The sequence below is a fragment of the Scyliorhinus canicula genome, chromosome 3, assembly GCF_902713615.1.
Source record: "Scyliorhinus canicula chromosome 3, sScyCan1.1, whole genome shotgun sequence".
Taxonomy (NCBI): Eukaryota; Metazoa; Chordata; class Chondrichthyes; order Carcharhiniformes; family Scyliorhinidae; genus Scyliorhinus; species Scyliorhinus canicula.
Window position 1 is genome coordinate 211363007 of NC_052148.1, and position 15205 is coordinate 211378211.

The 15205-nt window shown below is 42.1% G+C and overlaps 1 protein-coding gene across 4 annotated transcripts in view; it reads right to left on the reverse strand.

Moving 5' to 3' along the window:
• Positions 1-15205, reverse strand: part of spock3 (SPARC (osteonectin), cwcv and kazal like domains proteoglycan 3) — a 765994-nt gene that overhangs the window by 10167 nt on the left and 740622 nt on the right. For all 4 annotated transcript variants that reach the window (XM_038792122.1, XM_038792123.1, XM_038792124.1 and 1 more), the window contains one exon: positions 4015-4152. In XM_038792122.1, the coding sequence (XP_038648050.1) occupies positions 4015-4152 (138 nt within the window). The remainder of the gene's footprint in view (positions 1-4014; positions 4153-15205) is intronic.

Here is a 15205-nt window from a genome sequence, read left to right on the forward strand (position 1 = left end):
GATCACGCCCAGTGAGGACAAGATCCAGATCGTGACATCTCACGAGATTCCGTTGAATGGGTTGAGGAAGAGTCTGAAGACGGAGAAGGAAATGGTGACAAGCAGGGAGTCAACCCCAGAAATGAAAACTGAAGTAAATGGACAAGACCTGGAAGAAATGAAAAGGTCTGATACCTTGGGCACATTATCACAGATGAAGGGAGATGTGACTGTGAGATTCAAAGGACAATTGCAATAGCCAAGGCCAGTTTTGTCAAAATGAAAGATATATTATTATTAAGAAACTGAATTTTAACCTCAAGAAAAGAATGCTGAGGTGGCACATTTTTTCATCTATGTTATATGCCTTGGAGACATGGCTAACACATCGAGAGACAATTGACAAGTTGTGTGCATTTGAGATGTGGATGCATCTATGACATTGAAGAATGTTCTCTATATCCTACACAGACTAGCAAAGAAGTACTAGAAAGGTCTATGGAGGAAAGAGGAAATTAGTGCATCAAATAAAAGCGAGAGATATGTAATATTTTGGTCACAACATTTGAGCAGAAGTTTACAGAGACAATTATTGAAAGTAAAGATTGACAGAAAACATAGGAGAAGGAAGCAGAGGAGAAAAGAGATGATGGATATAATGGATTGGATGCAGTTGACCTACGTGGAATGTTCAAGGGGAGCACAGGGCAGACAGAGGTGGCGATCCATGGCAATCAATCTTCTGGGATGAAGGTGACACTAACAACAAGCAGATTTATGCTGTTGCAAGTGATGCTCAAGCAATGTGAAATGAGGACTGGTGAACGGTAATGACGCAAAACTGAAGAAACCCTGCCATAGATCACTGGTATTAGGAACCAACAAGTAGATTTATGTTGAAGAAAATGAAGACGTTATGGCTCACATAACTATTTATTCACTCACTGTATTATATGCATATTTAAATCAGAATCTCTGGTTACTTCTCTGAGAATAGTATTTTTCATTCATCCAGAATGTAAAATCACTTTGTCATTGTTGCATATGATATTAGTTGCAGGCTCTGTGGTGTGTTTTGGTGAATTTACATCTCCACAGCAATCTAATGGGCTGTAAAGTGCTGTGTGTTCCTGGAGCCATGCACACTTAACTCTGCTGAAACAGTCAATTAATCTTTTTACAAGCCTTAACATACAGAATATTTGAACAAACTGCACTCCAGATCACATTAATCTAGATTTTGGTTTCCATTGCATGTTTTTCAGCTAAGTTTCATATTTGTTTGACATTCTCTAAAATAAATTATGCAACTAAGGTGCAACTCAAAGGAATTTTGACAGAATCATATATCAATGAATAAAAGTAGAATTATTTTTCGTAATTTGCAGTATTCAAAACAATTTTGTAAAACCAGGGAGTGAATAATACAGTTGCACGCCGGCGGAGGGTTTGCACCCATATGTTCGCAGTTTATCAACGTCTGGGTCTGCCGTGGGCTCACGTCCGATAATACGGTAATTGCAGTGAATTAGTGGCAAGGGCAGTTACAGACCGGCATCCCACCCAATAAGTGTTGGAAGGTGGGATATCTGGTCTCTGAGGCAGTATGACGTGACTTGGAATGAGGTAACGGCCAACACTTTAAAGGGCCCCCTGGCACGGGAGGGTGTCAAGTGATCCATCAGATGATCAATCGACAAATCTAATGAAGGTTTGTACATTTTCCAGTCTGGCCAGGTAAGTCAATTTAAATTTAAACTTATCTCTGCAAACTGTGTCAATCTTCATAGGTGGCAGAAAAAAAAATCAACATACCTCCCGCCTTTTGACATTGAGGAGTTGTACATTTATTACATGTTTCCAAGAATAAATGTCTGCACCATCAAAGTGAGGGGCGAGGCGTTCTAGAAGGGCAAACCTGCCCCAAGATTCAGTGAGGCTGCTCTTGGTGCCCTCTTGCATGCAGCATATGATCAGCGTGGTTTTCTCATGCCGAGCGCTGGGTAAAATGAGGGCCAAGAGCTCACAAAACCTCTTCTGTAGCAGTGGCAATACAGACAACGGAAACTTTTGCCATAATAAGGTGTCGCGCCCATCCACTTGATTATAACGAGGGCCATCGGTAGGAGCAATGCTCTTGTCCTTCCTCGTCATCAGCCTTGTGTTTAGAGAGTTGGCTGCCATGTGGTGTGTTCTCATCCTTCAGGGCATATGAACTTTGGACGGCAATGTTATGGAGTGTACAGTAAACCTTGACCATCAGGGACACATGTGAATGGGAGTAACGTAATGCATCTCCAAATCTCTCCAGGGATAGGAATCAAATCTCTCCAGGCATAGGAATCACATCTTTAGGAGAGCGATGATATGCTCCACTATGACCCGGATGGTGGCGTGACTTTTATTGTACCTCCTCTCTGCATCAGGTCTGGATTCCATCTATTTCACCTTGGACATCCTGTGTGAAGGAGATGTAATTCCCAAACCTTCGGAATATTGCATTTACGAACACTTTGATGAAATGGTGTGTAACAGGTTGTGTGATGCCGCTAAGGTTGCCACAGGCTGCCCAAGTCATAGATGTTTATAGCATGGAAACAGGCCCTTTGGCCCAGCTTGTCCATGCCGCCCAGTTTCTATCTTTAAGCTCGTCCCACTTGCCCGCATTTGGCCCATATCCCTCTATACCCACACCCTGTCCATGTAACTGCCTGGAGTGAGCATGTTCCAAAAAAGTAAAGCGCCACTGCCACCTTCAATGAGGCTGGAATTGGGTAGCTCCCAAGGCAATTGGATGTGATCCTCTGCGAGCATGTATCATTCTGATCCAACAATTGCTCTTAAATGTCCAAATCTTCTTCTGCACTGAGTCTCCATTCAATTGCAGCCAGTTGAATCACTGTTTGTAAACCCTTGGAGCGACACAGGTTCTTTGGCCCATCTTATAGACGTTTCTAGATTCTTCCTGATCATCAGGCTCTGGCGCTGCTCCATCGTTTTCCTGAGAAACCACAATTCTCCTCGCTGCAGGTTGTATCTCCAACTGAGAACACAATCCCCATCTGTCTCTGAGAGTTTGCACCCCTCATCACTGGGTTATAGAACATACAGTGCAGAATGAGGCCATTTGGCCCATTGAGTCTGCACCGATCCACTTTAAGCTCTCGCTTCCACCCTATCCCCGTAACCCAATAACCCCATCTATCCTTTTTTTTGGATACTGAGGGCAATTTAGCATGTCCAATCCACCTAACCTGCAAGTCTTTGACTGTGGGAGGAAACCGGAGCACCCGGAGGAAACCTACGCAGACTGGGGTAGAACGTGCAGACTCCGCACAGTGACCCAGCAGGGAATCGAACCAAGGACTCTGAAGCCACAGGGCTAATCACTGAGCTACCATGGTGCCCCGATGGAAAGAAGTATATTCAATGAACAATCAAAAGACATTTTTCGATGAGAGGAGATTCCTCATCCTGAGAAAAACATCCAAAATATCACCCTGCACACTCAAATGAGCAGTTCCTGCAGGCAGACAATTGAGTTTGATCTGCAAAGCTTAGAATCTGGTCTCGCCCTTAAAGAAATGGATTCTCCACCTGTCTTAAATCTCATCCTGAAAGCGTTTTATTGCCTTCTGACCATATTATTGCAATGGGATGGGTAGTTAAATAGCTGAATTACCTTTTCTATAGATCTTTAAATAACCCAGACAGGTTCTCGACTTTTTGACCCACCTGCGTACTGCTGGGGTGATGCCGTCCTAAATGGCACCTGATGTCACCCCCACAGTACACCCCGCAAAGTGGGAAATGTTTCTGATCGTGAAGCATATTATTATGGCACTCGGTCTTCTACACAGAGAACTTCTGCATTACCAAACTGGAATAATAGCTCAGTATCAGATTTTGGAAATATTAGTGGATGCTTCAATAAAGTAAACATGTGATATACATATCTTTAGATATTGCATTTTTTAAAAAAGTATGAGGCAAAAAATATGAGGCGAAAAGTATTGTTTTGGTTTTTGTACGTACCACAGTCTGGTGATCCATTTGATCTAGATCCTCTCATTTCATTCCCATAGCGGTCAACGCACCAGCATTGTCCCACACTGCCATGACACTGGGTCGCTTTATAATAACCATCTTCATCACAGGTTGGAAGAAAAATTCCTGAAGTAACCATATACATGTCATTAAGTATGTAGGCAACATTGGAACTAACTTAACACTCTGATTGCAGCAAAGGATATATGTTGTGTCACTTCCACCTGCTGACAGCAGAAATTAGCCTTGGGAACCTGGAATCACCTTGGATGCTCTCTGGTGAAATGGTAATTCAATTATGAACCAAATGAATTTCAAGACACTTGCGGTGAGAGGTTGCTGAAAACATTCCTTCAGGATTTACTGTCTAGAACACTGAAAGAATCTGTGATCAGTTTTCTTTTCAATGTGATACTTCAGTGTTATTTACAAATACAAAAGATAATAATAATCATCGGGTTCATTCGAATTCTGGCAGGAACTCCAGCATTAGTGCCTTGCCATGGCCAGTGAAAGCCGGGAAATCCCTGCTCCCGGGATCTACCTGGCTCTCAACATCTCGCGAGATTCAACTCAATCTCGCCAGACATTGCAAGGGAATCCTGCCTACAATGGGTGGGATCAGTTTTTAGAAAATCTGCATATAATAATAATAATCTTTACTGTGACAAGTAGGTTACATTAACACTGCAATGAAGTTACTGTGAAAAGCCCCTTGTTGCCACATTCCGGCGCCTGTTCGGGTACACAGAGGAAGAATTTAGAATGTCCAAATTACCCAACAGCACGTCTTTCAGGATTTGTGGGAGGAAACCGGAGCACCCGGAAGAAACCCATACAGACACAGAGAGAACGTGCAGACTCCGCACAGACAGTGGCCCAAGCCAGGATTCAAACCTGGGACCCTGGCCCTGTGAAGCAACAGTGCTACTCATTGTGCTACCGCGCTGCATATTAGAGTGAGGCAGTAAGCCTTACTCTAATGTGCCCATTCCCAAACTACCTGAGGCTTTGGAATTCAATACCTTTGGGGACCTGGAGCTAGCGCCATTTGGTACTGATCCCCACAAACATGGACCAGACGGAATGGCACTCATGGGAGTCTCCAAGGGGATTGGACGTCCCAGCTGCTTAATTGGGCAGGATGGTGCCCTGACGCTGCTGGTGCCTCGTTGGTACCCTGACAGTGCCAGCCTGGCACCTTGACAGAAGGAGGACCCCCCCATGTTGTGTTCGGTCTGAGGGGTGGGCAGGGGGAGGGGGGTTGGTGGGGGTCAGGCATTTTTTTGTGGGCCTCAGAGATTGGGACACTATTTGAAAATGGCATCCTGACCTCTCGCTACAACGGGGAGTTCCAGAGAGCGGTGCTCCCCATTGCTATGTGCATCCTCGGCCACGCGATTCCTGTTTAGGCCCCTTATTCAAAGTGAGTCCCGTTGAATAGCCATGTGTTTCTCGGCACTGTAAGTGCCAGGAAACACGCGGCTAAACACGCTCGCTCGGGGACTTTGTTCCCTTTTGGGAAGATTGTGCCCAGGGTAATCAAGGACGAGAGGCAAATAGGGCTTCAGTACAAAGAAAAGTTAGAATGGTTAAAAATGGCAAAAAAAGTCAAGCCTAAAGACTTTTTGGTGGAGCTTGACAAAGTTGAGGGGAAGAGCAGAATAGGACATGAACTATGGATTTCTGGATGTGTTGAAAATTATATCTTAATGCGCAAAGCATTTGGAATAAGGTGAGTCCGCGAAGGTCAGGCGGTGTGATCATCTAAGGTATGACAGTTGGAAAAAGGGGTCCCCGGCAAAAATACTTGAAAAACACCTTCAACTTATTGAAACAGGTTAACTCCTCAGTAAAACAGAAGAACGGAAATTGATTTTAAAAAGTATTGAGAATTGAGAAAATAGTGTTGACCATAATCTCTAGGCTCCTATCTCAATCATCATTGCTGCAATCTGTGTATTCCTTTTCTGTTTATCAGATCCAAAGATGGCTCGAGTTTTTCAAAAGTGTCAGTACGACTCTTTGTAATACACCTCGACTTGGTTCTAGTTCATTCCAACTATTTGTGTACAATTAATTCTGACACCAACAATCATTCAAGCATCTATTGTATTGAGTAGTAATATTACTCACTGAATGCATTGAAACACAGATGACATGAACTCTTAAGCAACAACTACACTTTGCATGGAAAAGAAATGTATCAGTATGCATAAAAATGTGGAACAGTAAAGGCTTATATAACATGGTGGAAACCACAAGAAGTGTTTATAAGGAATTTTCAAAGGAAAAAAAGAGGGAGCTGGCCAAGAATAGTGGCTTTTGGGAAGAACACCAGAGGCAAGAACATCACTCATCAGCCTCTGACAATAATGCAGCGACAATCAGAAATATCAGACTCCAGGAGTTAACAGTGTGAAAGTTTTCTTATAGGATGGAGGGCGGTCATGAATGCATCGAAAGATGAAAACTAGGGGCCGGAACTTTCTGGCCTTTCAGGCCGGGCCTCACGGTAGCATGGGGGCCTCACGGTAGCATGGTGGTTAGCATCAATGCTTCACAGCTCCAGTGGTCCCAGGTTCGATTCCCGGCTGGGTCACTGTCTGTGTGGAGTCTGCACGTCCTCCCCGTGTGTGCGTGGGTTTCCTCCGGGTGCTCCGGTTTCCTCCCACAGTCCAAAGATGTGCGGGTTAGGTGGATTGGCCATGCTAAATTGCCCGTAGTGTAAGGTTAATGGGGGGATTGTTGGGTTACGGGTATACGGGTTACGTGGGTTTAAGTAGGGTGATCATTGCTCGGCACAACATCGAGGGCCGAAGGGCCTGTTCTGTGCTGTACTGTTCTATGTTCTATGTTCTATGATCTTCCGGACCCTCCGAGAGTGCTATCCTGCCACTGGTTGCAAGGCAGCGAGGGTGCATTCAACGAAAAACCCTGTTGACATCAGCGGGACTAGTAGATTCCGCCGCTGGCCAATAGCAGGCCACCTCACACCTTCACCAAACATGTGCCGGGTTGTGCGGTAAATCCCACTCAAGGATCATAGGCTTAACTTATTGGACCACATAGATTGGTTGGCAAGGTTGAGGGGAAGCGCAGGACAGGGCATGAACTATGGATTTCTGGATGAGTTGAAAATGATAAAGGATGGAGTTAGCGGAGCTAAGGAGGAACCTATTTGAGAGGTCAATCCAAAGGTCATGAAGGCTAGACTAGCAACGTGCAAAAGTGGAATGCTTGGGAAATAACAAAAAAAGAGATGAAACGCAAGTTTTGTGGAAAATTTTAAGAAAAGATTGTGCAATTATGCACTGCCTTTTACGTCCTCAGAACATCACAAAATGCTTCACAGTTTAATTATATTTTTGAAGTGTAATTATTGTCGTAAAGTTGGGAAAATCAACAATAAGTTTGCACATATCAATATGCCACGAGCAGCAATACAATAAATGTCCACATAATCTGTTTTCATTGCTCTGGTTGAGGGATATGTGTTAGCTAGATCACCAAGAGAAAGAAAGCAATGTTTAGGGATTCAGATATAAATATTGGCATAGGTTTTAAACATTTGACGGCTCTCTAATAGAAGAGAAGGGTAGTAGAGGAGTCTAGAGCCAGTGGACAAATGAGCACAGGTTGATTATTGATTGAAAATATATGTAAGGCAAAGCCACCACCCAATATAATCATCAACACCCCCACATATATAATCACAAAACTGCCCGTTTATAATGCCCCCCCCCCCCCCCCCCCCCCCCACCGTTTAATTGGCAACACCCCACGATAAAATACCAACACCCCCCATTTAATCACCAACAACACTGTGATATCCCACACAGGGCTTACGGGGTGAGAATTATTATTTTACCTGTGGCAATTGCGAAGTATAAACACCCAGGCTAGGAGTGGGGGATCCTTCATGAACTCTGTATGAAAGGTCAGCCACTCAGGCACCGACCAGAAAAGGAACCCCGTAGGGATCAACTAGGCTGTATGTAGATTGTGCTGTAAATAAAAACTTTTGTCACTTTATCTTACTGGGTGTGGACTTCCCATGTCCTATTCAAACCTCCCCATGTAATCACCAACTCCCCCTTCTATCACCAATACACCCCTAATAATCAGCAACACCCCACCTTATAATCATCAACACCCTCCGAATAATCACCAAAGCCCCACCTTATAATCACCAAAGCCCTACCTTATAATCACTAACACCCCACCTTATAATCACCAACACCCCACCTTATAATCATCAACACCCTCCGAATAATCACCAACTCCCCCTTACAATCATCAACATCTCCCTTTATAATCACCAAAGCCCCACCTTATAATCACCAAAGCCCCACCTTATAATCACCAAAGCCCCACCTTATAATCACCAACACCCCACCTTATAATCATCAACACCCTCCGAATAATCACCAACATCCTTATAATCATCAACATCCCCCTAATAATCACCAAATCCCCCTTTATAATCACCAAAGCCCCATCTTATAATCACCAAAGCCCCACCTTATAATCACCAATACCGGTCCTTATAATCACCAACACCCCATCTCAAAATCACCAAAACCTTCCGTTATAATCACCAACACCCTCCTTATTATCACCAACACCCCATCTCAAAATCACCAACAACCTCCTTATAATCACAAACACCACCCTTACAATCACCAACACCCCCCTTATAATCACCCACACCCTCCTCATAATCACCAGCACCCCATCTCGTAATCACCAACACCCCATCTCGTAATCACCAACATCCCATCTTATAATCACTGAGACCCCACCTTATGATCATCAACACCCCCTTATCATCACCAACACCCTCCTTATAATCACCAGCACCCACCTCCTAATTACCAATACCCCATCTCATAATCACCAACACCCAACCTCAAATCACCAACACCCCCGTTATATTCACCAACACCCTCCTTATAATCATCAACATCCTCCTAATAATCACTAACACCCAGTTATAATCACCAGCACAGTCCTTAAAATCATAATTACCAAAACCCTCCTTATAATCACCAACATCCCATCGCATAATCATTGTCATTTGAGAGTACCTTTAAGAAATGGGTGTTTATAAGTGGGTGTGTATATAAATATTTGTAGTGAAAGTACCTTTAAGAAATGGTTGTTTACTACTGCAGTGATGTCAGAGAGTGCGTGGAGCTGGGCTATCTGTCAGCTTTTTATTTTTGTTTTTTGAGCAGGCTGCAGGGTGTGTTTTAGTTTTGTTTTCAGAGAGTTGGAGCTGAACCCAGGCCAAGCAGGTGTACTCTTGTTCTCTCTGCCATCAAAAGACTGTCTCTTGATCATTTGGTGAATTCAGAATTATAAATGATTCCAGTAGTGACTTTAACCTGATGTGCTGCTGGTAAAGGTTTTGTTTTTAAGTCGTATGGATGTTAAAAAGTAAAGCTAAAAGGTTTACTTAGTGTTGTAGTTTTTGGGGTTTGTATTTGAATTCATGGTTGCTAAGATGTTCACTGTATGTTTTAAAAAGGTTCACTTGAGTTCATAGAATAAACATTGTTTTGCTTTACAAAATACTTTTCCATTTCTGCTGCACCACACCTGCAGAATGGGCCGCGTGCGCCCCATACCACAATCTAGTAAAAGTTGTGGGTCAGTGAACTCCATGATACACTTTGGCGTTCTCTAAACCCTGGCCCTTTAAACCCTGGCCAATAACAAATTGGGGGCTCGTCCGGGATAAAAGTCTATCTATTGGATTGGCTTAGTGAACTTAAAGCCAGTGAGGTGTGAGCGTATTATGGGTGCTTCTCAGGTCTGGTATTTTAGTCTAAGTAGGGAGTATGTTGTGGACAATGGCTCTTTCTGAGGCTCAGAGGTGTTTGGGGTTGGAGACGGTCACACGCAGTACCTTATGGAGAGAGACTAAAAGCAGACTGTTGCGGTTAACATTACCTGACAAAATGCAAAAATATGAGGTAATTATGGCGGTGGCTAAGCATTTAAAGCCTGAGATACAGTTTGACTCATTTTAAATAGTAAAAATTCAGTTGAAAATTAAACAAATGGGACATGACAAAGAATTAAAGCAGCTTGAATACAAAAGAGAGAGAGGAAAAAGAAAGAGAAAGAGAAAGAGAGAGAGAGAGGAAAAAGAAAGAGAAAGAGAGAGAAAGGAAACAGCGAGAGAAGAAAAGAAAACAGAAATAATAGCCCTATCAGAACAAAAAGAAAGATAAAGGGAGATAAAGATCAGGGAAAAAGATAAAGAGAGAGTTTGAACTTCAGAAAATGACCATGAAACATGACAGTCAGTTAAAATTGGCAGATATAAAGGGAAATGTACAGTTGGATGATAGTGATAAGGATAGTGAGAAAGAGCGTCATTGTCAAAGGCTAGGTTTGATGAGAAGGAGGGAGAAGCCTTTTTCATTTCATTTGAGAAGGTAGCTAAACAAATGAAATGGCCACAGGACATGTGGTATTACTGATTCAAATAAAGCTGGTAGGGAGGGCTAGTGAAGTGTTTGCATCACTACTGGAGGAGGTATCTGGGTCGTATGAGGAGGTGAAAAAATCCATATTAGGTGCGTATGAACTAGTTCCTGAAGCCTACAGACAAAGGTTTAGAAATTTAAGGAAAGAATTTGGTCAAACATACAAGGAGTTTGAAAGGATCAAACAGAGTAATTTTGATAGGTGGGTAAGGGCTTTGAAAATAGACCAAACCTATGAAGCTCTCAGGGAAATTATGCATTTGGAGGAGTTTAAAAATTCAATTCCTGATGTAGTGAGAACTCACGTAGAAGAGCAGAGGGTTAAAACTGCAAGATTAGCATCAGAAATGGCAGATAATTATGAATTAGTTCATAAATCAAAACTTGGTTTCCAACATCAGTTTCAGCCAGTGCGGGATAGAAACTGGGAACATAAGAAATACTCAAGTGGTAAAGGTAAAGGTGATCCGATGGGAGACAATAAGGAGAGTGTACCTCAGATTTTTTTAAAAATCCAGTATGGTGGAAAAGAAATGAAAGTTTTCACTGTAATAAAATAGGCCATGTAAAGTCACGGTGTTGGTGGTTGAAGAAAAGCACTGGGAAGGCTGATGTGGTAAAACAGGATTTGACAGTGGGATTTGTTAAAGTGGTAGAGGAAAGCCCAAGTGAAGTGAAGGAGGTGCAAAAGATTGTACAGCCTGATTAAGAGGTGATTGATAATAAGGTGCCAGATCTCTTTAAATAATTTACTTGTGTGGGTAAAGTTTACTCATGTGTATCAGGAGGAGCAGTAAAGAAGTCACAATTTTAAGAAATACGGGTGCTCGTCAATCATTAATGGTAAGAGATGAGGAATCATGTAGTTTGGGAAGAATGTTGCCAGAAAAGGTAGTAATATGTGGAATTCAGGGTGAGAGGAGTAATGTTCCATTATATAAGGTAAGGTTGGAAAGTCCAGTGAAGAGTGGTGAAGTGGTAGTAAGAGCAATAGAGAAACTATCTTGTCCAGGAATACAGTTTATCTTGGGTAATGATATAGCTGGATCACAGGTGGGAGTGATGCATACTGTGCTTGATAAGCCAGTGGAAAATCAGACAACTGAAGTGTTGAAGGACGAATATCCTGGGATTTTTCCGGATTGTGCAGTGACAAGGTTGCAATGTCACAGGTTAAGACAAGAGGAGAAATCAAAGAGTGAAGGTGAAGTTGAAGTGAAATTATCAGAAACAATTTTGATCAGGTGGTTGAAAAAGAACAAGAACAGGTGGAGGATGAGGTAGATATTTTTAGTTCAGGAAAATTGGCGGAGTAACAACAGAAATATATAGAAATAAAATGGATGTATCAGAAAATATACACGGAAGAGGAATCTGAGTGTATACCATAGTGTTATTACGGTAAAAGTGATGTCTTGATGAGAAAATGGAGACCTTTACAAATGCAGGCGGATGAAAAGTGGACAGAAGTTCATCAAGTAGTATTGCCGGCCGGTCGGGCGAGTTGCGCATGAGGTACCAGTGGGAGGTCATTTGGGAATAAGGAAAACTCAAGCTAAAATACAGAAACATTTTTATTGGTCTGGACTACATAAAGATGTAGTTAAATTTTGTCAATCATGTCACACATGTCAAGTATTAGGGAGGTCTCGAGCAGTGATGAAACCAGCACCCTTAATACCCAGTCCAGCATTTGAGGAACCTTTTACAAGGGTCCTAATTGATGGCGCCGGACAGCTTCCTAAAACAAAAAGTGGGAATCAATATTTTTTGACTATAATGGATGTGTCTCCTTGGTTTCCAAAGGCCATTCCAGTACGTAATATTACAGCTAAAAAGATTGGGGAGGAGTTAAATTCTTTACTAGATATGGTCTACCCACAGAAATACAATCGGATCAAGGGTCAAATTTTACCTCCAGGTTATTCAAAGAAGTTATGGATTGCTTAGGAATAAAACAATTGAAATCAAGTGCATACCATCCAGAATCGCAGGGAGTTTTAGAAAGGTGGCATCAGACTTTAAAGACAATGTTGAGGGCTTATTGTCAAGATTATCCAGAGGATTGGGATAAAGGAATGCCATTCATATCGTTTGCAATTAGGGATGCATCTAATGAGTCAACCAAATTTCGTCCTTTTGAACTAATTTTGGTAATGAGGAAAAATTGGTGAGTGAGAAATCGGAAATTATATTCTTAGATTACGGGTCAAATTTCAGGGAACGATTAAATTGAGCAGGTGAATTGGCTCGATAACATGTGAAAGTTGCACAAAATGTGATGAAATAGGTAGCGGACAAGAAATCCAAAGTTCGTAGTTTTGCCAGTGGAGGTAAAGTTTTAGTATTGTTCCCAGTTGTCGGCGAACCTTTAAAAGCAAAGTTTTGTGGACCTTATCAGATTGAAAGGAAATTAAGTGAGGTGAATTATGTGGTAAAAACACCAGATAGAAGGAAGACTCACCGAGTGTGTCATGTGAATATGCTTAAAAGATATTTTGAAAGGGAAGGAGAGCAAAAGGAGGAAGTTTTAATGATTCTAACTCAAAGCGACGAACCAAATCCAGAGGACTGTGAATTTGACATACCTCAAATTAAATTGGAAAGTGAGGATGTTCTTAAAAATTGGGATAAATTGTTGAGTTACCTTCCCAAGGAAAAACGGACTTACCTGAAAAAGTTATTGATCTCACATGGGCAAGTTTGTGGAGATAAATTGGGAAGTACTAAAATGACTGTGCATGATGTAGATATGGGAAAGGCTGTTCCAATCAAACAACATCCATACAGATTTAACCCTTTAAAATTGGCACAGGTTAACAAAGAGATTGAGAGTATGCTTAAAAATTGCATAATTGAAGTGGGTTGCAGTCAATGGAGCTCACCCATAGTGATGGTACCAAAACCAACGGTTGTGTTTGGACTATAGAAATGTTAATGCAGTTACAAGAACGGACTCTTATCCTGTCCCACATCCTGTTTGGATGATTGCATTGAGAAAGTGGAACAGGCAGCACGGTGGCCTAGTGGTTAGCACAACTGCCTCACGGCGCTGAGGTCCCAGGTTCGATCCCGGCTCTGGGTCACTGTCTGTGTGGAGTTTGCACATTCTCCCCGTGTCTGCGTGGGTTTCGCCCCCACAACCCAAAAATGTGCAGAGTAGGTGGATTGGCCATGCTAAATGGCCCCTTAATTGGAAAAAATAATTGGGTAATCTAAATTTTAAAAAAAAAAGAGAAAGTGGAACAAGCAGCTTTTATTTCCAAATTGGATTTACTTAAAGGTTACTGGCAGGTACCTTTATTCAAAAGGGCGAAGGAGAATTCAGCTTTTGTGACTCCAGATGGAATATATCAATTCAAAGTTATGCCATTTGGCATGAAAAACGCCCTAGCCATATTTCAATGGTTAACGAACAAAGTCATTTCAGGATTACCCAATTGTGCGGTATACATCGATGATCTGGTAATTTTCAGCCAGACAAGGACAGAACATTTAAAACAGCTGATGGAGTTATTTGATGGACTTCAGGAGGCGGGTTTGGTGATAAACCTAGCCAAAAGTGAATTTGGAAAGGTCCAAGTCACTTTCCTTGGCAATACAATTGGACAGGGTCAAAAGGTCCTAAGGGATGTGAAAACAAAAGTTATTGTGGAGTTTCTGATACCATCGACACAACAGGATATAATGCGATTTCTTGGTATGAGTGGATTTTTCCGGAAATTTATCCCCAATTTTAGCAGTATAGTCGCTCTATTGACGGACTTGCTCAAGAAGCAAAACAAATTCCAGTGGACAGCAGAATGTCAACAGGCATTTGATGGCCTGAAGGCTGTGTTAACCACTTCTCCTGTGTTAGCCATCCCAAATTATACGAAACCATTCAAAGTGGCGGTTGATGCAAGTGATGTCGGTGTAAGTGCGGTGCTTCTACAAGACGACAAAGGGCTAGAGCGGCTTATTGATTATTTTTCAAAGAAATTGAATTCTCACTAGAAAAGGTATTCCACGATTGAGAAGGAGACTTTGAGTTTGGTGCTGGCTTTGCAACATTTTCACATTTATGTGACCAGCAATCTGTCTGACACCGTTATATGTACTGATCATAATCCGTTGACGTTTTTGGAGCGACTCCGAAATAACAATGCAAGGCTGTGTAGCTGGAGTTTATTGTTGCAGCCATTTCATTTAAAAATAGTACATGTGGCAGGACGAGAAAACCTGAGAGTCAATGCTTTGTCACGAATGTGATGAACGGAAGCAACAGTTGGATTAAGAAAAACAAAAAGAGAATGGACTATATTATTATACCTGTTTGCGTGTGTTGTTTTTTTAAATGAAAAATTATGTTTACTGTGTGCATTTCTGAAAGGATAGTGAAAAGTTGAAAAATGAAAGCAACTTGAAGTTGAAGGTGTATTTTTTTTCTTGGGGGAGGTGTCATGTGACAGTACCTTTAAGACATGGGTGTATATATAAATATCTGTAGTGAGAGTGCCTTTAAGAAATGGTTGTTTGTCAGATGTGATGTCAGAGAGTGGGTGGAGCTGGGCTGTCTGTCAGCTTTTTACATTAGTTTTTGAGCAGGCTGCAGGTTGTGTTTTCAGAGTTGTAGCTGAAGCCAGACCAAGCAGGTGTACTGCTGTTCTCTCTGCCATCAAAAGACTGAGATCAAAAGA